The sequence below is a fragment of the Hippocampus zosterae genome, chromosome 7 (genome assembly GCF_025434085.1).
Source record: "Hippocampus zosterae strain Florida chromosome 7, ASM2543408v3, whole genome shotgun sequence".
Lineage (NCBI taxonomy): Eukaryota > Metazoa > Chordata > Actinopteri > Syngnathiformes > Syngnathidae > Hippocampus > Hippocampus zosterae.
In genome coordinates, this window is record NC_067457.1 from 4,749,857 (window position 1) to 4,773,968 (window position 24,112).

The window sequence follows — 24,112 nt, forward strand, 5'->3', positions numbered from 1 at the left end:
TCTACGAGGGCAGAGTCAGTTTGACCCAGGACAGGTTGAACGATTCAAAAGCATCAAGGACAGGGTGGGGGTGGGGGGGTCTTGTAATAAATATTCCTTATTCTTTATGATGACTTCATTGTTCAGCGTTAAGATCAATATTTTTACTTGGCAGTCGGTTCTATTTAATCAGCCAGTGAGCAAGTGACTTTAGCGTGGGTCAACTTAAACAAGTAACATAATAGGAGGGGGGGCAAGAATGTTCCTCGGGGGTCCCTGTTTAACTATACAAACGCGAAGGAAATAGAAGCAACCCCCCCCCCCCCTCAATAAATCAATTCTTCTTGTTAACTCCATTATTCACCATTTCAATCAATATTTAAACATGATTACCACTAATGACTTTACCATGGGTCCGTTTGACCGACAACTTAACGGGAGGCTCGTCCAAAGCTGATCACGCAGGGGGGGGGGGGGGGCTCATTTTCATTCCAAATGAGGTCATTAGAAACGAGCCCAAACTGAAGCTATAAGATAATATTTGGCCTTTTCCCGCAGCGAAATGGAAGGGGGGGGGGGAAACCAGCGTTAGGCGGTGCAATCACGCCGACCGCCAAACTCCGACTAATCCATTAATTTGCCGTCGCTGCGCCTTTAAGAGGAGCCTCCGCGGCGCAAGAACAACATTCCAGCCTCATTAGTTTACACTGCTGATATTAATACTATGATTACAATTGGACATGGTTTATTTGGACTACTATTAGCCTTAATACAATAATAGAGCCTGAAAGAGGTTCAGATGTGGTGGCGGGTGTGTGTGTGGGGGGGGGGGGGGGCGAGGGGGGGTGAGCACAGGATCCACTTTGGAGTCACTCCACCCCCAGCAGCTGCAGCAAAGGGGACTTGCACAGGTCAGGCGTACAGTAACACTTGACCTCCACTGTTTGAGTGCGCGCGTACATCCCCCCCCCCCCAACCCAACCAACACGATCCCTGCAGCAGACAGAGCCAAAGGTCAGTAACCTCCAAAGGCTTTGTTTGGTGGACCGCGGGGCGAGCATAAGCCCGTCATTGTAAGAACGCGTTGCTCCAACGCTTGTTTTCTTTGGGAAGCAGGAAATTGGATGACTGGCTACCTGCTACAACAACATCCTGTACTTGAGAAGCCGTCCCCTCGCCCATACCCACCTATTATTTCCCTTTTCCATCATACGCAATTTTTTTTTTTTTTTTTTTACATCTCCCTCCGGTGCCCGAGATCCCCTCCCACCTCCCTTGTGCGTGGGTTTGTCTAGTTTCACTCAGGTTGAGATCAAATTGGCCTCATCCAGATGCTTCCGTACAAAAGAGTGCATGGCGGGCCAAATGCTTTTAACTTTGGCAGTCCGACGACGCCCTTGCAGGTTAATGTTCAATTGTGAGCTGCCTGGAATGACACTGATGCTATCGTGCGCACACACACACACACACACGTTTGTTTTTATTTGATGTCTCCATGTAGATATTATTTCTAAATATTGATGTCATATCGGGCGGCCCGGTAGTCCAGTGATTGGCACGTAGGCTTCACAGTGCAGAGGTACCGGGTTCGATTCCAGCTCCGGCCTCCCTGTGTGGAGTTTGCATGTTCTCCCCGGGCCTGCGTGGGTTTTCTCCGGGTGCTCCGGTTTCCTCCCACATTCCAAAAATATGCATGGCAGGCTGATTGAACACTCTAAATTGTCCCGAGGTGTGAGTGTGAGTGCGAATGGTTGTTCGTCTATGTGTGCCCTGCGATTGGCTGGCAACCGATTCAGGGTGTCCCCCGCCTACTGCCCGGAGACGGCTGGGATGGGCTCCAGCACCCCCCGTGACCCGAGTGAGGATCAAGCGGTACGGAAAATGAATGAATGAATGAATGAATGATGTCATATCTACCTTACAGGACAGGAAGTACCAACACCCTCCAGGAGAGGCCACAAATGCCCACTACGCAATGTACTTGACACACACACACACATACACACACACTTCATATATTAATGTAAACATGAGGTGAAGAAAAAACGATTGTCAGCTAAAAACCAATATAATTCTCTGTTGGCAAATCCATGATAAAAGCCAACACGAAACAAAACTAGATGCCGTTTTTGGCGGACACCGCGGGGTAAACCGCCGCTTCCGACCATCTCGCTGCCAAGGATGGAGAAAAATGGTTTCAATCATCTACCTAAGCTATCTTTTAACGCGTTCAAAAACCCGCAGCTTTCCTCGAGAGGTCAGGAGTTCCCGCCACAACCTGAAACACACACACACACACACACACACACACACACACACATTTCTCACTATAGGGTGCAGTGTCAGGTGCGAGTAATGCACGTTGCAGCGTGAAAACATTCGCCGGGATTAGGACGCATTACAGTCGGGGTGCGAGCGGCTTGATGAGGAGTCATTCTGAGAGGATTGCGTGACATCACTCATGCTAATGACACCATCACGAGAAGGGATTTACTCAGCGTTACGTGTCGGATGGGCGGCCGAGGTCCCCTATTAGGTGGGATAAGATCCCGTGACCCCCACCCAGGAAGAAGTCCACTGTTGCTCCCCACCTGGGATAACACGACCAAAGGATGTCCATAAGGTACAGATTGACTATTTAACTTGGACAAACAATGTTCGGCAAGCTTTTTATGGGTGATTTAAAAAATATATATATATAACTGATAACTAATATTATTATTATTATTCAGTATCTGTACACTTGTAACATTTTCAAATGTAAAATCAGGTTTGGGCTTTGGCTTCAATAAATTGGGAAACTAATATAATCCATTTCGGTTTGCTTGCGCGGTTTTGCCAGTTTTATATTGGAGGATTTATTCCAGTTACAAAAAAAAAGGGAGGGGGGGAGGCAACATCTGTTTTTATACTGTATATATATAAAAAAAAAGGAAAATATATGCGCAAAAAAAAATATTTGTTTTATTATTTTTATTAAAGAAAAGTGAGTCTCTGCAGCTGGTTGCAGTCACGTGACAAAAATGGTGATGACATCCACTCTTACACATCCAGGAGGCCTCTCACAATATTTAAGATGGATGGATCACAAACAAAACAGAGATCGGGGTGGACATCAATCAACTATGTACATTGGAAAAGCACACCACACTGCTGTCTTCTTTTCCTGGGAATGTGAAAAAAAAAATTGTCTTTGGAATTGTTGGATTTCCTTGCAGAGGGGCCGGACCGAAGCAGCGTTCTGTCTTGGCGCTCGCTCCGTCGCTTCTCAGTCGGAGCTGGGCGAGGCGGCCGAGTCCATGTCGTCGTTCTCCAGGTCGTTGGGCGATGACGACTGTCCGCCTTTCACCCGCTTCCACTTCATCCGCCGGTTTTGGAACCAAACTTTCACCTGGAGGAAAGACACAAATTATGTCGTGTAGCAACTTTGGGCGTTTTTTTTTTCCAAGCGGTGAGGACAACCCCCCCCAAAAAATGGAGGAGGTTGTGTGATGCCCCGGCATGTGGGTAAGGAGAGCCACACTCGCAGGAAAATCCAAAAGATTTCTCACCTATTTTTCCCTGTCTGCCGCGACACAAAAAAATAATAATAGTAATAATATATATATAATATAGTAATATATATAATAATATATAATAATAACATAGTAATAATAGTAATAGTAATTATTGTGTTAATTCTCAGCAGAGTCAATACGAGAATACGAAAGCAACTCTTTTGTCGATTATTTTGGATCACCGTATGATGGAATCGGCTCAACCTTTTGCTCAGTTTTGACTTTTTTTTTTTCCTCTCTCCAAATGTACACGAAAGGAAAAGCCTAAAAGCCCCTTCGCTCCGTCATCATTCAGGCCGTGTTTCCGCAGATCCATATCATCTCGTCAACGGACACAGGAGAGCAGTTCTCTCCTCTTCCTGACTTGTCGACGGGAAAGAATTGGACGGCGAGAAGAGCAGCGAACAGCAGGAAGTTCGGCGCAAGGGACCTCAACAAATATGCAATGAGAGGATGATGACACTCAAGCGCTTGTTGCTTCCCCTCAGGCGGGGGCGGGACTTATTTATTTTTATTTTTTTAAAGACAAAATAGCATCTATAGCAAAACGTAAAGATACCCCAATCATTAACTTTGGCCTGAGCGCAAAAAACAGCGATTAGGTGAGTTTCTATCAATAAAATGTGCACAAATAACCTTCACCCTTTTTAGTTGGGTTTTTTTTTTCGTTCCCCATTTTGGTTCAAGTTTGTAGAAGTTGGACATGGACGCGTTCCAACATCCTGATCCCCCTTCTCCTGTCCTCCATGACGACTGATGGAAAGGACATCACAACAGCAACGAGGATGGAACGCGGCCGCCGTCGCGTTCCAGCAGTCTGGCAATTCCATTTGGGAAGAAGCAGACGGCCGCTCCGTGCGGTCACCGTGGCACCGCCGCCTCATTAGCCAGGACACCGGACTTTTTAATATAGCCGGCCGCATGCGCACGTGCTGGCCCGGTTTGATGGCGCCCCCTTGCCCACCTCCCTCCCCCCCCGCACTCACTAAAAGCTCACGTCATGCGGAGAGAAGAACCGCAAGAGTCCGTGCACAGGAAAACATCTGCTCATTGTAATTTTGGATGGCCGGGCGACGCCAACGGCTTCGCATGACGGAAGGAGCGGGGGGGGGGGGGGGGGTTATTGTCCGCATTCGAGAAAGTTACACATAGTCAGATTACTTTGGGGAGAGTTGGTCAAACTTCATTTTGGCTTGTGCTGTTAGCGGCGATTACGTCAATTAGCACGGATACAATTTGTCATTTTATTTATTTATGTATTCTAAGAATGAGGAAAACTGAGTCACAAAAAAAAAGAAGAATAAACTCTTAATGCCTTTAAAAAAAAAAAAACGGTTCAGGATGACCGTTTTCCAAAACGTTTTTGGTAACAGGCTGATTGAACACTCAAAATTGTCCCTCAACGTGAGCGCGGATGTTTGTTGGTCTTGCGTGCAATGCGATTGGCTGGCAACAAGTTCGGGGTTGTCTTATGTGCCGATAAGAGGCGGAGCTTGACGGGGTGGCATTTGGCGACAAGTCTGCACGCGAGCGTGTGGCGTGTGGCGTGAGCTGTGGCCCGCAGCAGCTTCTTGACTGCGCTCGTTTGGCTTTTACCGTTCTTCAACTGCGGCTCTCCTTTCCCCACATGTGAGGGGCATACAAGTTCTTGCCAACACATAGTTTACGATCTCCTACCTGTCTCTCCGTGAGGTCCAGGTTGACGGCGATCTCGTAGCGGCGCAGCCTGGTCAGGTAGTTGTGGTGGGTGAACTCGGCTTCCAGTTCCCTTAGCTGCTCCTTGGTGAAGGCCGTGCGCTCCTTCCGGGCTTTGCAGTTGGCGTCCGCCTTGCACACCGACTCTTGGGTGTCTGGGCGAGGATCGCAGGAGAAACGCATTTGGCGGGGGTGTTTTGCACAAGAAAATACTTCCGGTGAAGGGTTTAAAAAAATTATTTTTTTTTATAATGCCCACAAACTTTATGGGTACTTTTAAGACCACCATGAATCACACACAGCGGGTCGGCATTTGGCTAATTTGTCCATTTGGCCGTGCAGCCACACAGGGACCGACTTAGCGGAGGAATGCGGCGGAACATCGTTAAAGCCGCCCACTAAAGAACAAAGATGAGGATGTGTCCTGATCGGAGTGCGCGCGTACTCCGGGTCAGGAGACCTCCGCATTAACTTATCTCTACCTGACAACACATCCATCAGGAAATCTCCACAGGGGGTTGGCATTTTTCAACAATGTGGAAAAAAAAAAAAGAGAGCAGACCTCCTCCAAGGCCAAACGATCTCAATTCTTTCACACAAATAACGTAATAGTCATTTTTTTTGCAATTTGAAGCTGATCGTGTCAAGGGCCAGGCCTTGCTGAAAATTGAAGTACGTTCTTGTAATAGTGACAAACTATTCTCCTGAAATTCAACCCGCTTTCCTTTGTAAACAGTTTGACTTTTGCCTCGTATCATAAGATATTGCACGAGTTTCCTCGGGAAAGATGCGACAATGATCTCGGGCGATACTCAAAAACACAAAAAAATATATATAATATAATGTTTTGGGGTTTTTTTTCTTGGACAAGATGTTTTTTTTAATGTATTTTCAAGGAAAAAAAAAAAGGTTTTCATTGGAGAATTTAGATTTGGAGATAATGCTTTTTTTCTTTACAATTAAAAAATGTATAAATAAAAATATATATATATATATTTATACATTTTATATATATTTATACATTTACAAAAAATGTATATATATATATATATGTATATATATTTTTTTTAATGTATTTTCAAGGAAAAAAAAGGTTTTCATTGGAGAATTTTGATTTGGAGATAATGCTTTTTTTCTTTACAATTAAAAAAAAATGTATAAATATATATATTATATATACACCCCCAAAAGAAACAATTTTGTCTTTTTTTTGGTTTTTTTTTTTCAGAAGACTGCATAAACTATTAACCAGAAGCGCTTCGGTAAAGATCAGCAAAATCAAAACAAATGACCGGCCGGCGGAATATTATGAACGACAACAAAGGCTGATGTCATCGTATTTGACTTTCCGACTGCTCTAATTCGACAATGTTTAGCCAGAAAGTGAACTTCTGCAAATCCAGATGTGCATAAATACACGTGTGGATGCAGATGGTGCACTTAGAAAAAAAAAAGTCACACTTAAGTTCAGGTGTCAGTGCTAATAGCGTTCAGGTCGGCTGGCAGCGTCCTTGCGGGAATGCGCGCATGAACACCTGGCGGGACCTTGTAACACCCCCCACCCCCAATAAATATCCCGCACAGCCAGATGCCGTAAAAAGCAAGCGGGCAGCGGAGGCGGGAGGCAAAGTGCTTGTGTGGAGGAGGCCACAAATCGTCTTGGGACGAAATGACAGGAGTCCAATTAACATCAGGTGACAGCCATTGGCATGCATAAAATCACCTATTAGGTCTGCAGGCGTAATTCAACAAAACTTGGTACACTAATAATTTGGGGGTGGGGGGGTTGGAACCCCCCACAAGCTGTCATTATTGTGCCACTGTGGGAAAAATGGTGCTATTTTTTTTATACTATTCAAGATAAGAAACACTTCTCATTCACCTCCGCATTTGAACCGGAACGATGATAACAAAATAATATGAACGTTGAATGCGATGGCAATTCAATTCGCCACAAGATATTGCAAGAAAGTTGAATGACGAACTTATTTGGATGCTTCCTCCACATGGACGATATGAATATGAATACGAAAATATGTCTATTATTTGGGTTGGGTTCCAGGAGCACATCTTCTCACCTGTGCCATCTCTCTTCCTCTTGCCGCCGCTCTTCTTGTCGGAGTCACCCGACGTCACGCTCTGGGGCGAATATTCCCCCTCGGGGCACCCGGGTAAGGCGCCCGGCAGCCGTTCGGCCCCCACACTGTCCAGCTCGGGCCCCGCGCCGACGCCCTCCCCCACGGCGGCGGAGGCGACCGCGGGCGGGCAGGCCTCGGGGGCCCGACCCCGCGCCTCGCAAGGGTTGAAGTGCCAGTCAGGCCTCTGATAGGCGCCCTGGCTCTCCGGGTAGAGTCTGTCGTCGCGGGGGTAGGCGGCGGCGTGCGGCAGCAGGCAGGAACCCGAGAAATCCGCGTAGGTCAGAAACTCGGGTTTCTGGTGCAGGGAGAAAGGGGCCTGCTGGTAGGGCGACTGCAGGTTGGCGCCCGGGACGCCCGAGTGCGGGTTCCGCACGCACCCCCAGATGGGGCTGCTGGGGTGGGCGCTCCTCATGCAGCTGCTCGCCGGCTGGTCCATGATGGCGCCTGAAAACCACTAATCGATGAAGATCCTCTTGACGGCGTGAGGACACGACGCCTCGGTGACCCCCCACCCCCGTCGTCGCTCGCGCTCCTGCGGGGTCCTGGCGCGCTCGCCGGGACTGTGGATGCTGGCTGATGGAGAGCTGGATGCTTCGACTGCTGAGCCGAGGCGCTGCGGCCGCCTCTTTTCACAAGTCTGGTGAGGCCTCCTTGATGGTGAGCCCTCCTCCTCGAGGTAGGAAAGCACGGCGGGTTTATGGTAGAGGAGGGGAGGTGGGAACGCGACACCCCGGAGGCGGAGTCTGTCGGCCCCCGGCCACCACATGTTGGAGTAGCTGGCCTGCCGCATCCACTATTAATCACAGGGGAAATTTTATATGCACATCTAATAGCCTTTCCAGACGCGGCCATTTTAAAAGGGACATTGTCTGCCGGCGAGAACGCAGCCACCCACATGGGAGCAGCGCAGCCGACTCCTTTCCAGCTCCTTCGTGCTCGGCAACACCCCCACTCAAGTTGCTTTTTGACACCCAGATGTTGACACCCAGTGTGTTTTGATCAGGGCCCAAATCCACCTGGCGGCATTCCCTTTTCCTTTTCCCACATTGTTGACATGCGCAATTTGGAATTTCGGGGCTGCGATTCAACAATACAAGTGGGATGTCGGGGAGTCGGGGGGGGGGGGGTGTTCTGATGGATGCTTCCTATCTTTTTGAGATTATTCTGTTCATCTACCCACAATCGAATTTGACGACATGATACAATTTTATCAGCAGCGAGTTGATTTATACGCACGAGGGTCAATCGCCTAATGTGCGCCAATAAAAGGCCGACTGGAGTTCTTGCAGTTTAGTCACTTTTGGTCCTTTCCGCACGGCGTGGCCTTGTAAAAAGCCAACTGGGGAGACGTTGTGAACTCCGACCTCGCCGCATTCCCGCAAAAAGTGCAAAGCGATCCAAACTCGCAGGCAAATGGGAGGGCGCCCTTTTGCGTTCACCTGGTGAATTGATGGGCCATGAAGCATCGCCGCTTTTTTTACGGGCCCTGCACGGCAGGGGAGCCGGCCTGCACCGCTCTTGTGGTCACGAGGGTTGCCGGCCATCTGTGCGTCGCCATCAATTAGAGCGCCTCCCTCCGTGTGAGTAAATACACACCGGCCGCAGTGTGAAGAGAGTTTCAAATCCAAAATTTGGTCCTACATTTTTAATATGATTAACATTCTCTTCTACTTTTGTTTATTGTCCGTGTGCGAAACCCACCATCAGTCATACGTGTGACGCATTGCAAATAAATGAAGCGGACGCGAGACGCATCTCCAATCCCCTGGCCAGGCCCAAAACCTGTTCCTGTCACTCTCGGCTAGCTTGCGTGCGTGTGTACATTTTTCGTCACAGCGTGGGGATTAAGAGCCTCCATCCGTCTCCAACGTTTGACAGTTGGAACCCCCTGGCGACCCCGCGTTCACCTGGGAACTGACTCATCTGACTCTTGCTACTGTGCTGGGAGCGTCCAGTTTGGAAAAAGGAAGAAGGGGGCAGTTTGGGTAGTCGTTAATATGAATCATATTAATTAAAATCCTCTGCAAGTTAGCATTGCATGATAGTCGTGTCCACCTAATTTTATGTTGATCGGTGAACTTTCCAGTGGGCACATGTGCTTCGGGGATTTTGTCCTTCAAAACCAACGAGAACGAAGCGGTATACTTGGCCATGTGTTTGTCATTGGGAACTTATTATTGTGCGTTTGGATAGCACGTTCCGATCGCGCGCTAGTCCGCGCGCTAGCCATAAAAAGCTTCTTTTTTTGCAATTAAAACTCGATCTTTAAGCGTAATTGAGAATGTGGTTTTCCCATGCGGGCCAAAAACATGAATGAACTACACAAACGGCATCAATCGTTCAATGGATGATATGGTGTTCGTTAGCCAGTAGCGTGGTTAGCATTGCAGCATTTGTTTTTTCTTTGCTCAACTGAGAAATGGGCTGAATTTGCTGTTTGTCTGGCCAAGACGCACTTCACACTGCTGCCAATTTCCTCGACATACAACCAGAGTAGAGCTCCCCAATTACTGTAGGAAGACGCTTTTCTCTTGAACTCAGCTTAACCACGATAATAAACTATAACGCGGCAGCGCGCTCGGATAAAAGCCCCAAGTCGAGCTCCAGTACGGCACGAAGCTGACTCAATGTTGAGAAGCAGTTGCGTAATTAGCATGTTAGCATTAGCATCCAAATTGGTCACTCTCGAATGAGCTTGTATTAGCTAAAAGTAGCGTACAATGGATGGTACGATGGTTATTCTGAAAATAAAACAAACCCCCAAAAAATGGGAGCGGGCTTGACATGGAGTGGCAAGAAATACGCTGTAAAATACTTCTAATGCTTGATATCTTTGAATATTTTGATGCGCGGCACATCACAAGCATGTTATTAGGACACCTGTTTCATATTGTGAAAACAAAAAAAAAATACATAGCTCTCCTTTACCAAATGCTCGGAAAAAGTTGGGAGTCTTTTTAAGAGACGGGAAATCGAGCTTTGGTCGGCCTCCACACATGCTCGACACATCCGCGTGCGGTAAGAACATCACCGACGGGAGAAGAGGACGCCGAGATGAGGTCACGGTGTTCACGTGATCAAATACCGCAACCACGACGAGCACCGACATTTCACTTTCTGTGATAGCACAACCCCCCCCCCACCCCGAAAAAAAGTCTCAAGCAAAAATTATGCAAGCACGGCATCACGAAACAACGACGTTTAGCCAAAACAGAGACAACATAATGACGATAATGGTTCAAGAGTTGGCTACCGAGACTACTGTAGCTTCACACAATGTGAGAACACGACTACTCGCGGTACTTTATTAGCCCCCAAGGCAGCGTGTGGGATTTGATTCTACTTATGCATATTCACTCCAAACTCTGTTGACATTATCTCGCATTAAACGCTCTGAGTGTGTGTGTGCGTGTGTGGCGGGGGGGAGACAAAGCACTCACACGTGCAAACGATCATGCCTGATTGCAATCACGTGCAGGCAAAGGTTGCTTCGGAGTGCACGGGGCGAAGGTGTATTAGCAGCGCGTCACACATCCAGGGCTAAGCGACGTTAGCGAGAGTTAGCGCGTAACCTTCTGGCGCGATAATAATTACCATGCCTTAAAAGTTGTGACTATTTTTCGTTACTTTGCATATTTAAAAAAAGATTCCAACTCACGTGGACTTGCATAGGCAAAGTAAAAAATAATGAAAATAAATATCTCGGGTCCATAGCTATTCTTTTGATTAAAATGTGCTTACATGACCTTGCCGGAATGCTAAAATGACCTATAACTGACCTAATACATGGATGAGAAAATGATAACATCACCTTAAAGTGTTTCATGGGTTCGGTGAATATTTTTTTTATTTTTGTTGGCTAACGTGACCTTGTAAATTGGTGAAAAAAGTGCGAACATGACCTTTTATACTGCCGACGATAGGCTAACTTGCTCTCAAAGTGCTACCATGACTTTCTATGTCTGTTCATTTGACAACTACTGATGCTGCACGAGTGCCTCAAAGTGCTCTCATGATTCAATGTACAAAGTCAAACTTGCGTTAGTCGTATAGAGAAGAAATAGTTGTTTTAAAAAATTGATTACATCATCCATCAGCAGTCTGACCACAATCGTGTATGTGAATGCAGCCCGTGTTGTTTTGAGTTACAACAATGAAAACATTTCATTGACACCACGCTATGAGCCCCCCCCCCCCCCTTCCTGCTGCGGCGCACTGAGATGTTCCTGCCAACCCACGAGATTTTTCTTCCAAACATATAATGACTTAATAGCTGCTCCGTGAAGACTGCTCTCTAGTGGTTTGCACTTGGAACAGCTTTGTGGCTCTTCGGGAACACATGAGTTGACTTTAAGCGACTGATTGGAGGCTTTTACTCTTCTCCGGCTAAAAAGCTTCCATGCTCAAGATTGTCTGAAACTGGAATCTCCCAGGATGCACCTCTCCTCCCCTATGCGTTCACATTCATAAGTTTATTTCCTGAGTTCTATGACAATACAATCGTCAGCTTCTGGTGGCGAATACTGATAAGAGAAGACATTACAAGGTTCAAAATGACATGCTAATGACATTGCAAGATGTACTTCAGGAAATGTTACGTGCTTGTCTATTGTAACATGAACACTCATCCAGATAATGTTGTACGACGAAGTGAGTGATTGTTGGGAGGTGTCTCAACACTGGCATGCGTTGGCACGGTGACATGATCACAAGTCACCTTCCTTCCCAATTCCAAGCAGCAGCACAGGGTTTGACTTCCTGCTCGGGGAAACACGCTTTGAAGAGGCCTGCACTGAGCGCACTGCCCCCCCCCTACAAGAGTCGCCCGGCGTACCGCCCGAGTCCCTTCAAACAGAAGCGCATCATCTTTGAGGGGGATCCCAGGGGGCTGCTTGCACGCGATGTACAAGGCACAAAGAGACAAGTAATGCTTTTTTTTTTTAAATCTCAAGTCTAGTTTACTGTTGGTAGTGAATAGTAACCCAAGTACACAATACACCCATACAGAGTGTGTAATAATATTTGTAGCTTATTCGCGGGTCAATGTTCCACAGGTTCCCCAAACGGCACGTGAAAAAAAAAAGTCTGCAAAGGAACACCAGTTTATGCTCGATGCTGGAGAGAAGCTACAATTAGCAGGCATGATGTCATGACCCGTTTGGCGGCGGCGACGTAAATGCTATTTTGATAAGTTTCGTTTGACGTCAATGATGAGTGACGGCCGCCGTGAGCTACGGCGGCCATCGTCTGCACTCAAACATTTCTCCGCCTGACGCTTTTACAGAAGAAGATGAAGAAGAGGAGGAGGAGGAGGCAGAGCAAAGGATATTCCAGATGTCAACTGTAAAGTTTGTCCAAGTCCATCCGGTTTGCGGCCACTGGAGCTTTGCGTGTACCTGACGCTGCTAAACGCATTAGCTGGCAGGAGAGCAAGGAATTCTGGGAAGTCTTTCAAATCCACGTCTTCCACGTCGTTTTTGAAAGCAGCGACCGACGTTTCTTTCGGTATAGTTCACCTGCGCCGCGGCTGCAACGCTAATGGCTATTATTAGCATATTAGCATAATAAGTGATTTTGTGAACGTTTTCAAAAAACAGAAGAACGTAAATTCTAAATAAAAAAATAAAAAACAATTCCGCCTCTACATCGACGAAGAAAAAGCAACATTTACTATTGTTTTTGAGAAAGAGAAAGTAAGTTAAAAACGATTTTTGCTATAGGCTAACGGTATGTTACGAGAGTTTTAAAATGTTTTTCCCCCTCATCAAGTCAAATCACATTTATTTATACAGCCCTGTTTTTACTTTCTTACTGGTACCATATTCATTTTTAAAAATACTAATATGCTCGATAAAAATTGTGTTTTTTCTCGTTTTCCCAGAAACATTCAAACTGTGCTATTAGGCTAATGATATGTCTGTCGTCGACCTCCAGCTGTGTAGGTGGTGGCAAGGCGAACGCGGGTCACTTTATAGCGATGAGAGGAAAAAAAATCATCTAAAGCCGAGCAGAAGTACAAAACTTCAAAAAAATGTCATAAAACATAATTTGAAAGGTTTTCACTTCCTTCCTCCCGCTGCCTTTGGCTCCAACATCGGCGCAACCACAACTCTCCCCCCCCCACTCCCCTCGGGAGGACAACACGGCTCGGCATCACTTTCACTTTGACCTGAGCAGAAGCAGACGTGGCTCGCCTACGGGCTCGTGTGTCGGCGGCGGTGCCGTGAGGCCCGAGTGGAGACGAGAGGGAACCGGTAACCGCGTATGATGCAAGATGTAACCTGACACGTGGCACACAGGTCAGCATGAGGGCACCAAACATTGCGAGAGGCCACAATTTCAAGAGGCCACAATTCTTTATTTTATTTATTTTTTTAATATTGTGCGTGAATGCTGAAGAGCTGGCGCAAAACTGATTGGCGAGGACTTTCACAACGGTGCCCTGTGGTTAGGTGCAATTCTAATAGAGAACAGCTTCAGTGCAAAACAGTTAACGGCTGCTATGCTAACCAACGGAAAAAATAAATATCGAATAATTGTCACTGTACGCTTGAGCATTACCCAGAAAAGGGAAAGTTTTTGACAGTGCACCCATCATTTCCAATTGAAATTTTGTTTATTGGCAACTCATTTTAGCTAAGTAGAATGATTTTAAAGTCCAGACAAATATTTAATGGTCACAAGATCCCCAATAGATGGCGTAGTTTGACCAAAAAAAATGACTTCATTTCCCCATCATGCTTTGTTAGTCGAGTTTTACAGTAAGAAACGAAATGTTTTTTTCTTCTTGAGAACATGACACAAGCATGAAGCGTAGTAAATTACATTTACTTACTTACTACATTAATCGCCTGTCTGATTCACCATTAATTAACAAAACATTGACACTTTACCTCATGACAAAAACGTCACTTTAAAACAGCCCACCAAAAAAAAAAAAATTAAAAGAGGCAGTTTGAAGGTCAACACTACCACCTAGAGAATTTTTGGGGTGTTACAGAAGTGTGCTGACCCCCCCCCCCCCCCCCCCCAAGAATACTTTTGTCCCAACAGAGAAGTACTTAGGAAATACTCATTCGTGCAGCAGGCGACGCAGTGGAGCAAAATTGAAGGCTCCGTTGCCCGTGCCAGGCACGCGTTGGCAGGATGAAAGCTTTGACAAAGCACTTAAGGATATGCGAGTATGAGAGTGAAATGGATTGATCCAAATAAAAAATAATAATAAAAATAGAAATAAAAATAAAAAATAAAAAATGAGTGTCAAGTCATTGTTTGAGAGGTGCAAACATTAACATTAGTTTAATTATTTTCTTTGCAACAAATTAATAAAACAAATAACGCAACGTTTTGTTAGTTTTTTTAGAAATGTATTTAAAATGTTTAGGAAATTGCACACCGCAGTCGTTATAGTGGTTCGTAAGTCTGTCTCGCAATTCTGTTCAGGGTTCGAATCTTGGCTCCAGCTTTCCCGCGATCGGCGACCAGTCCAGGCTGTACTTGCCTCTCGACCACGGCTGAATAAATTCATCAAATGCAAATTGACTTCGCAATGTTATGTATAAAATGTCAAGATGCGTTGAGTTTTTTTAAGAAGTGCAAGGCCATAAGTTCACGTATTGTATCATGAACATGAAGAGATGGGGTGATAAAGACCAGGACTTGGGGTGGCGGGGGGAATCACAACACTATGGAGTTGGGAATTGCAATTAGATGTATTTGCTTTGTTTTGTTTTCTAAATCGTTTATACTACTCTCACCCAAAGTCAGCAGGGATCGGCTCCAACTCTTGCCGCCATCCTCCACTTGTGGCCACAAACATCTGCCTCCAATTGATGCCAAGTCGAGCGGGACCAAGACGTACACACAACTTGTGCATTGTGTTTATTTTACGCCGTTGGACGCGTCGGGGCCTAACCCTCGACCCCCCCCCCCCCCACCCCCCACCACCTCAAACCTGGCCCCACCGGCGCCAGGAAGGGCCGACATTACGAAACACGCAGCGCCATTTCCTCCCAAGTGGACTTCTTAGTGGCTCGCGAGCTTTGTTTTTATTCTCAAGTTTGATTCAGATTTACGTTTGATTGCTCACAGAGCCACCAGTGGGCGCTGTGAGCAAACTTTTTGTGATCCAGTTTTTTTTGGTAATAGCTAGGCCAAATCAATCCGTTTAGTTTAGTTTTTTAATAATTGACCCTCATTTGTCTTTCGATTTTATTTACTTTCAATTAATTCCATACAATGTTTAAATGCACAAAAAAAATGTTACTTCCATTTTTAAAATTTGATTATTTACATTCAATACTGATGCTTTAATTTTGCTGTTTTATTTACTAAGATTGGTTAATAAAAATGCATTTGTTTTATTTTTTGTTCATTAAATAATGTTTTTTTCTCTAAAACCTTGGCCATTGAATATAAATGTTTGTCCACCCCTGCACCACACGGATAGTTCAAGCACATCACGTACGTTTGATCGTCTTGGCATTCCAATATCGCCTGCCATTGAGCTACGAGCGACAAGGGAGTGCTAACGCTCGGCGAACACTCACACTCACCTAGCACACACTAACGGAGATACAAACACTATGTGTTGACAGTTGATCAATGACATCACAGCCTCCTACGTACACGAGGTTGAACGCAGGGGCGGAGTTAGAAAGGTTTCATTGGGGTGGCCAGGGTGACAACACGTGCGCACAGCGTAAATGGCAGAGTAGTCATCGTTTATCATACCATCCACAGTCAGGGTATCATGAAATAAAAAAGGCATGACACCCTCCCCCCCCCACACACACACACTGTTGTATGTCAAAGTGCTACGGCCCATAGGATGTTCCCTCAGAAATGAGAAATGATGCACTAAAGCTATCAGCTTAGCGCACATCGTTGTGGACAAGGAAGTGGTAAAAAAAAAAGAAAAAAAGAGGGCCTTTTTCCAACGACGTGGTCATTCCAGATCATTTTAATTGACTAAGTGGTCTCTGGGCTGGGCCAGATGACGCTCAAACGAGCCATAAATGTGAATAGTACAGTAGGCCGGTGATGAGCCGATAAATAAATCGTTTTTATGTTCCTGATAACGGTATAAAAAGTTGGGTCATTAAAGTGATTTAGGGTTGATAAAAGAATTTGATGGCGTATTTGGCTTCCGCAAGGCGCAAATTCATAAATGGACCACATTAGATAATCCTCATATAAACATCAAATGTGAATTATACGTGGGGATTTGAGGCCTTGATTATGGAACGACTTTATAATTCAAATGAAGACTATTTAGTTGAGTTGAGTCTTTTTTTTTAACTGTAAAAAGGTGTAAAATACCACACGTTTTGAACCGATGGAAACGGATTGCCTTAAAGTTAAGATGAAGACGGAAAAGATGATGTTTGTTTGCCCCCCACCTTCTTTTCTTCCTGTCAACCCAGACGAGACAGACTTCCCCAAACAATAACAACAAGAAAATATCTCTCAGTGGCTCAAGAGTCCATTTGTTACTCGACTGCATTGCTGTCAACGCAACAACAGGAAAAGGCAACTGTGAAAATGTCGTCCAAGTTACTCAGCAAGCAAGCCATCCCGCCGTCCCACAGGCACTAATCGCTCTTGATTGCGTTAATATTTGGACGTGGAAATTGTCCTTTTCCCCTTCCTATTGCCTCTTGTTTGTTTTCTTAAGCACTCACTTGCCCCCCCCCCCCTCGCTCGCCCTGCGCATGTTTTCATTGGCCCATTAGCGTGCACCCGGCGCGCGCGTGTATGTGTGTGTGTGCGTGCTCATGCTGAGTGTAGCGTTGCACAAAATACGGCTTGCGGGTCACTAACAGCCCACTCCGTTCTTTCATCGGGCCCGCCGAACAATTATTATTTTTTTTTTTTATTATTATTAATTATTATTGCACTTGGGCAAATTATATTGGCACAGCAACACAAGCTGAAATCTTTCAAATGGGGGCATTATCTTGGGTGATCTGCAGTGTACACCCCCCCCAAAAAAATCCTTTTGCACTCTTATCTGTCCCTTGCACTATAATGGCCCACATCCAATCAAGCTTGGGTTCCTCAGATAGCACGACAATTTCCTCTTAGTCACCCTAACGGCTCACTTCGACTTCCTCTTGCTCAGCATATACCACACTACCCAAAAAGATGAATCCCTCAGCCAATCAGCCGCCAACAAACCCCATGATGTCAATGGCGCGGCGCTCTTTCGTTGGCGGCGTTTCCTGCTGACTGGACGGTCGCGGCGTGCTTGAGGAGCGACAAGTTTGACAGTTTAAACGCCACCGTGACTGATGATGATGATCGTGGCAGTCGGTTTACATCATCGCAGGTCACTTGAGGTAAATCGCATGACACTCCGGAGCAAAAACCGCAGCATCACGTCATGTTCGCGGCCTCTCAGCTCCTCATCATGTCACGCCGAGCGAAAATAACGCTCTCTGTTCCATCGTTCATCCACTTTTCCGTCTATTTGAATCCCGCCACACCAACCGATGTGTTTATTCGTCTAATCATCCATGAAAATATTGAAGGATCAATGTACTAAATCATCCATCACTCAATCATTCACACCTCCTTTGCTCATCCATTCAGCCATTCGTTCAACCATCCTATCAATTCATTCATCTATCCACATATTCGTTGATTTATTTACGAAAACAAAAAACTAATCCATTCTAATCTCCAGGTAAGGTGCTGCGTATTTTTGTCAGTTGTTACCAGGAGCTAATTTGGTACTTTTGTTTTTCATGCCACAACGTTCGCAAAGCAATTCGATAGAAACACGTTGCTTAGATAGCACAAAAGCCTGAGAAAAATGATAGAAAGCTTGTTTTCCCGTTTTGCTATACAAGTAACAAAAAAAGGGTGGTGGGGGTGGGACTATTTTGTGTGCAGCTGTCTTTTTTTTTTAGCTAGCTAGCAAATTGAGCTAGTGTTGTGACACTTGACAATATTAGCAAAGCTGTGGAAAAACTGTTTTGATGGCATCAAAGCCTGCGCACACGCTAGCTAGCCCCCCGCACCCCCCCCCCTTTTTTTTACAAGCGATAAAACAAGAGGGAAACTGTTTTATACTGTTTTGACACGAGTATCTGTACTTTAACTACAGTACAACTCTAGAATTTGTCGCGGGCGAGCATAGCTATAGAAACTGACCCCCCCCCCCCCACACACACTCAGGAGACAGGTGACATTGCGAGGTTTTCTGCCACCTGCTACGGGCTCTTTTCAGGGGCGGACTTTAGTAAACTTAGCTCATACGGAAAAACGATTCCAGAACTTGCCTCATCCCTCACATGGTTTCAATCACCTTGGTTGCAGGTTGTAAGAGAGAGCAGGGGGTTGTTGCAATCGATGCCAACACTGTGGAAGGAAACCATCCAAGAGCCCCCCCCCACCAAAAAGGTGATGAAATATCTGTCCATTCATCTATTTATTCTTTCACCCACCGCTGGTTGCTTAGCCTACATTTATATCGGCATCCATTTTCTATACAGCTCATTCGCAAAGCACACACACATCCACACCGGAAGACAACAGACACTCCACAATGTGGCGCGCGGGAAAAAGAAGGGCAAAGCGGCGTGGGAGAAGTCACTCGGCGTGTCGGACACACAAGTTCAACGAAAGGAAATTTTCTTCCCCCGCGTCAACCAGCCGGAACGGCCGCCGATGGGGGCCTTCACATCACGTCCGTCAGCGCCGCTTTCCCTGTTCGAGGCGGGCGCGACGGGGATGGATTTGTTTGCATTCTCACTGGGGTCGGAAGTGTTATTTGGGTTTGAAGTTGGACTGCTGGTGACTTTACTCGATGGGAACCTGACAGAAGCACACTAGCAATGATGTACACCGCAGAGTTTATGATCAAACTTTGTTTTACATATTTTTCAAGCCTCAAAAGTACATCGCCGTCCTGAAAGTCCATTGTCAAGGGCGACCTCCTCCCCCTGTAAGTACTCAACTTTTTGGGTTTTCATAAAAGCGACGGGAAATCAAATGCATATGATTGATAAAGCATGCAACAGGATGCCTTTGAAGAGATTTTGGCCTTTGGAAAAAGTGGTGATCTAATCACAGCGGGGAAAAAGCCGAGCTGCAACATTGAAATGAAACTTCAAAAAAAGACGTTCAATAACCCGCGTCGGATTTGTAAATTTCCCCCCGAGACAAAAAAACATTTTGTTTTCAAGTCGTAAAAAGTAATATAGATACATACACATTCAACATACGGTGCATAGCAAGAGCAGCGGCAACAGAAGGCGGAAAACGGCAGCAGAAGCAGCGACAACTGTCACAGTGACTGAACAAAAAAAAAACAAAAACCAGCAATTGCGGCAACAGAAGGCGGAAAACAGCAGCAGAAGCAGCGACAACTGTCACAGTGACTGAACAAAAAAAAAAAAAAACAGCAATAGCGGCAACAGCAACAACGGGCAAAAAATAGCAGCAGCAACTATAGCAGTGGTTGAATAAAACACACACACACACACACACACACACAAACAGCAACAACAGAAAGTGGAAAACAGCAGCAGCAAGAACTGGGGCAGCAGCAACAACGTCATTAATCAATGAAGGCAAAGAGTGAGAAACTGGTCAGTAGTCTCCAAACCAGGGGTGTCAAACTCATTTTAGTTCAGGTAAATTGTCATTTAGGCGAGTGTCAGTCCGCCCTCTAACGGCCCAAATGAGCAATAAATTGCTTTTATGTCAAAATGGCCCTTTAATTGACACCACTGCTTTGTGTTTGGTTGGTGAGTCAAGATGGCCGCCAAGCATGAAATGTTTGCAAGCTGAGCGGCCTGGCGTGCGTTTTGTGTTCAAGTCAGAGTACGAAAAAAAAAATTGCTCTTACTTTGATGTCGATTGTCTTCAAAGCAGGTGGGTCACGAGTTGCTCCAAGCAGATTTGAAGATTTTCTTTCCGGACTTGCTCCACAAAATAATCCATGCAAAGTCATTGTTGATATATGACAATCTTATTTATTATTATTAGGATGACTTTTGGCTTCTGTTTTTGTTTTTTTTTTTATTCACTCTGCCTGCCATTTAGTTGTACCCGTGTCTGTGTGCCAAACAGAATCTCTTCCCCACTTCCTGTTCTTCTTTGGTGCACTTCCTGTGGGCGTGGCTTGTTCACACAGGTGAAAACAGGTACATGACAAAACCCTCGTCATGGAAAATGTTTACCTCAGGACCTTTCATAACTCTTTATTTTTACAATGACCGCAACCTGTCAGCTGACATTGTGGCTTGCAGTTAGTTTGGACTCCTGGCCCACTTCGCCTCCTCCCATCACTTTCTTCAAGCACATGTTGGATGGGAACCAGTTTGCTCGCAGCGTTCGGCCTCACTTAATCCTCTCTGGCTGTGAGCGTACAAGAGCGCCGTGTCCATGTCGTCCACCTCCCAGAGAGGAATTAGGTCATACTTCTCCACCACAGAAAAAAAAAAAAAAAATCATCCAGTGATGTATTTTCATGTGCTCTGAGTTACGCATTTCAACATTGTGTCATTTACAGGCCTAATGAGGTCAACAAATAAATAAAAAAGTAATAATAATAATAATAATAATACTGAAAATGAACTATTGGAGAGGCCGATAGAGATCTGCTGCAGAGTTTACTTACTGGCCAGCAGACATAAACAGGTTGAGGTGCTGTGAGGGTCATTTAGATACCAGCGCCATCATTAGGCCCGTTTGGGTTCACTGCCGATGAGTCCCCGTGCGCCCGAGTGGGGAAAAGTGTCGGGCAATTACTTGTGCTGCACTCAACTAGCAGCAGAGCAGGAAATGAGGGAGGAAGTGGAGGTGAAGTCTGAGCCGCGAGTCGGCTGCCGGCTTTTTGGATTGGAGGCGAGACGCCGGGTCCGCACGAGACCGCTTGAGCCATGTCCGCCACGACAACGGTCCAACGGCATTTGTTAAAAATGGTCTCGTTATTTCATTTTTTTTTTAAAAGTATTGATGGGACGCTTTCCTAAAAAAAAAAAAAAAAATTACCACATTGAACACTAATTTTTCCAGCCTGGATTGCCTCACAATTAAAAACGATCCCGCAACAAAACTTGCTTTGTTTGTATTTATTTTGACATCCCCGCAACCGGTAGTTTCATATCATTCCAAACAAGATGGCGTCACTGCAATGTTATGCTCGCGTGGCCGGAAACTAATAATCCACTGTCACCCGGGCCTTGCTTCTCCATTTTTCCGGTCCTCGGGGTCAAGCCTCAACATGATGACTAGTTCAAGATGAATCGTTGGGACAACACGCGCAATGATGAGGATCGGCGACCTACCTGCAAGTCATTCCTTGTGACTCTCGCAGGGAATCCCATCCCAATCCCCCCGCAGCACTTTGCGCCAAGAGTGCGCGGCGGTCACACTCGCGCGGCTCAGGATTTGGGTTTCTGGCCGCGGGCCGGAACGTGCAGATCGTTATCGGGCGTTCAGTCATTACGGGCGTTCTGTAAATAGCAAGCTGGCGAGAGGAAATATCCGCCATCAAGTCACAACACACACGCACGCATACTTGTGCTGCTATCCAAGTCGTTTCGCAGCAGAAGTTAATGAGCCTCGTGATGAATTGCGAAATCACTCGAGCGAGGGAGAAATTGTATTTTTACGCATGTGCAAATTGCAATTGCGATCGCATACAAGAAAAATAGGTCTTCAGCCCCCCCCCCCGCTTCATGCACCCTGTAACCTGATCACATGATAAGATGTCCATTGTAGTCACCGCTGTGCCTGAAAGGGTTAAAGGTCAAAATCAAGATGTTGAACTTTCCTTAAAAAAAACAAAAAAATGATTCTCTCGGCGAGCGATGTTTTACTTTCCTTTTTGAACGCCGCAGCATCCAGGTCGACATCCTGGGTGATGTGCAGACGTCACTGCAGCGGGTCGACGGCATTTGCAGCCTCAAGCGGCAACCGCGGGAAGGCTTGTGACTCTTCCACAAGCGCACACGCCGACGCGCTGCGGGCGGCTGCGGCGAGGTCGTTAAAACCCGACGAGGCGACGCGGCTCCGCTCGCCAACGTCGCCGAGCTCCACCTGAGTTTACTCAGGGAATTAAAAGAGCTTCTCGTGGATCTTCATGTGGTTTCTCTCACATCACATTTTTTCAAAAAAGGACGTTATAGGGCATTTTAGTTTGATTAGAAAATATGGCACAAATGTGCTGCTTTGCCGGCTGGGAAAATAAATGGTCAACCACATGAAGACGTCTTTGTTAAGGTTAAGAGACCACATGTGCGCCACAAAGTGCCGAGAAACAGATGTTGCCCTGCAAGTCCCTGCGAGCAACATGCTCGCTTTCGGCTGAGAGCGGGACTGGCAAGCGGCGACGTTTCTCAATCTGAAGGATTCCGGAATCCCAAATGCGAGATGGAATTTGAACCGTGTGATATCCGTCAACTTTGATGCCAATTATCACTGCGGGTATTTTTGCAGCGGCATAAGACAACGCTGACTTCACCGTGTCCATGTTACCGAGTGAAACTGGCTTTGTGGCCTAAACTTCCCCCAAATTTGAACAAACGCAAACTAAAAGCTTGAAACCATAATTTTGGGGCATGGTGACTTTTTTGTGGGTCTACTTAAGTTTGACATGCCCACATAATTGCAAGTTACTTTGTGGCTTCATGTGATGAATTTGACCCAAATTCAAAGGATCCCAGGAAATGACCAATCACATCAGCACTTCAAACCAAAATGGATGACTTCCTGTGTCTTTTCAAACAGGTTTGCAAAACTTTTTTTGGTGGCTCTCCTCATGATGGAAACGGATACCATATATAATTCCGCCAAGTTAAACAGGCTGAATCTTCCCCCCTAAATTCAACCAAAATTACCCTAAAATGGTCACGCCCAACCAACATTGCGGGCTCGCTGTGTATATATTCTCAGGTATAGTTTTGTGAGACTTTTTTTTTTTTTGTGGGTCTACTGAAATCTGGGTGGTAGTCACTGAGCCTAATGATGACAACTACAGTAAACAATCTGAAGATATGCGTGTATGTCCTCACTTAATGTGTTCAGGTGTGTGCTGCACCGGTGGTCTGTGTGTGTGTGTGTGTTTGTGTGTGTGTGTGTGCGTGCGCAGCCTCACTGTGGGAATCTGCCCCACTGTTATTGTACGCGTGGCGGGGCTGGCCATGACGCACTCCCGCTCAAATAATGGGAACATTAAATATTTGGCCCAAATTATAATCATCCATTTCCTGGACTAATCACAGGAACATTGAAAGTAAGCAAACGTGCCGCCAAACGATGGCATTTAGCGATTGCGAAGGTCGGCGCGCCCTCCTTGCGGCGGGCTGCCCCGTTTTCGCATATGGCGCTTGAACCAGTAACGGTTCCAAGTCAGCGTATTCGGTGGAAAGCGTACCGATGCGGGTCCTTCACCTGCGCCAGATGTGGCGAGAGGATCAAAGGAGGGCAGGAAAAGAAGACGATAAACACGTGGACGGCCGCTTGCGTGTTAATTGGAGTCGCTCCAGGTCCGCTCGCAAGCTTTCCTGTTTTCACCAGGCGAGAGTTGGGCGAGAGATTGGGCGGGAAGGGCGGGAAGGGCGGGGAAAAGTGGCGAGGGGGAGAAACGTGGCAACGCCTTTTTGAATTCCTGACATCATCACAAACACCATTTTTGTGTTTTTCCTTCAAATGATAGAAAATCCGCAATAAGTTGTGCCAGTTAAAACAAGACGCCAGGTAAACATGAGCCCCATTGTAAAAATTCCA

General features: G+C 46.0%; 1 protein-coding gene across 1 annotated transcript; it reads right to left on the reverse strand.

Annotated features, from left to right (window-relative positions):
• Nucleotides 1-2,937: 2,937 nt before the first annotated feature.
• On the reverse strand, nucleotides 2,938-8,049 carry meox1 (mesenchyme homeobox 1). The gene is made up of 3 exons (XM_052071534.1): nucleotides 7,310-8,049; nucleotides 5,214-5,386; nucleotides 2,938-3,370 (listed from the first exon to the last, which is right to left on the reverse strand). The coding sequence occupies exons 1-3, from the start codon at nucleotides 7,803-7,805 to the stop codon at nucleotides 3,248-3,250; spliced, it is 792 nt and encodes a 263-aa protein (XP_051927494.1). The 5' UTR covers nucleotides 7,806-8,049; the 3' UTR covers nucleotides 2,938-3,247.
• Nucleotides 8,050-24,112: the final 16,063 nt, after the last annotated feature.

What these genes read in the sequence shown, in the direction of transcription:
- meox1 (XM_052071534.1), bottom strand. Translation starts at nt 7,805, where the DNA reads ATGGACCAGCCGGCGAGCAGCTGCATGAGGAGCGCCCACCCCAGCAGC. An exon ending in GAGGAAGAGAGATGGCACAG is followed by an intron (nt 5,387 to 7,309) that starts GTGAGAAGATGT and finishes ATCCTCGCCCAG; the next exon opens with ACACCCAAGAGTCGGTGTGC. An exon ending in TGGACCTCACGGAGAGACAG is followed by an intron (nt 3,371 to 5,213) that starts GTAGGAGATCGT and finishes TCTTTCCTCCAG; the next exon opens with GTGAAAGTTTGGTTCCAAAA.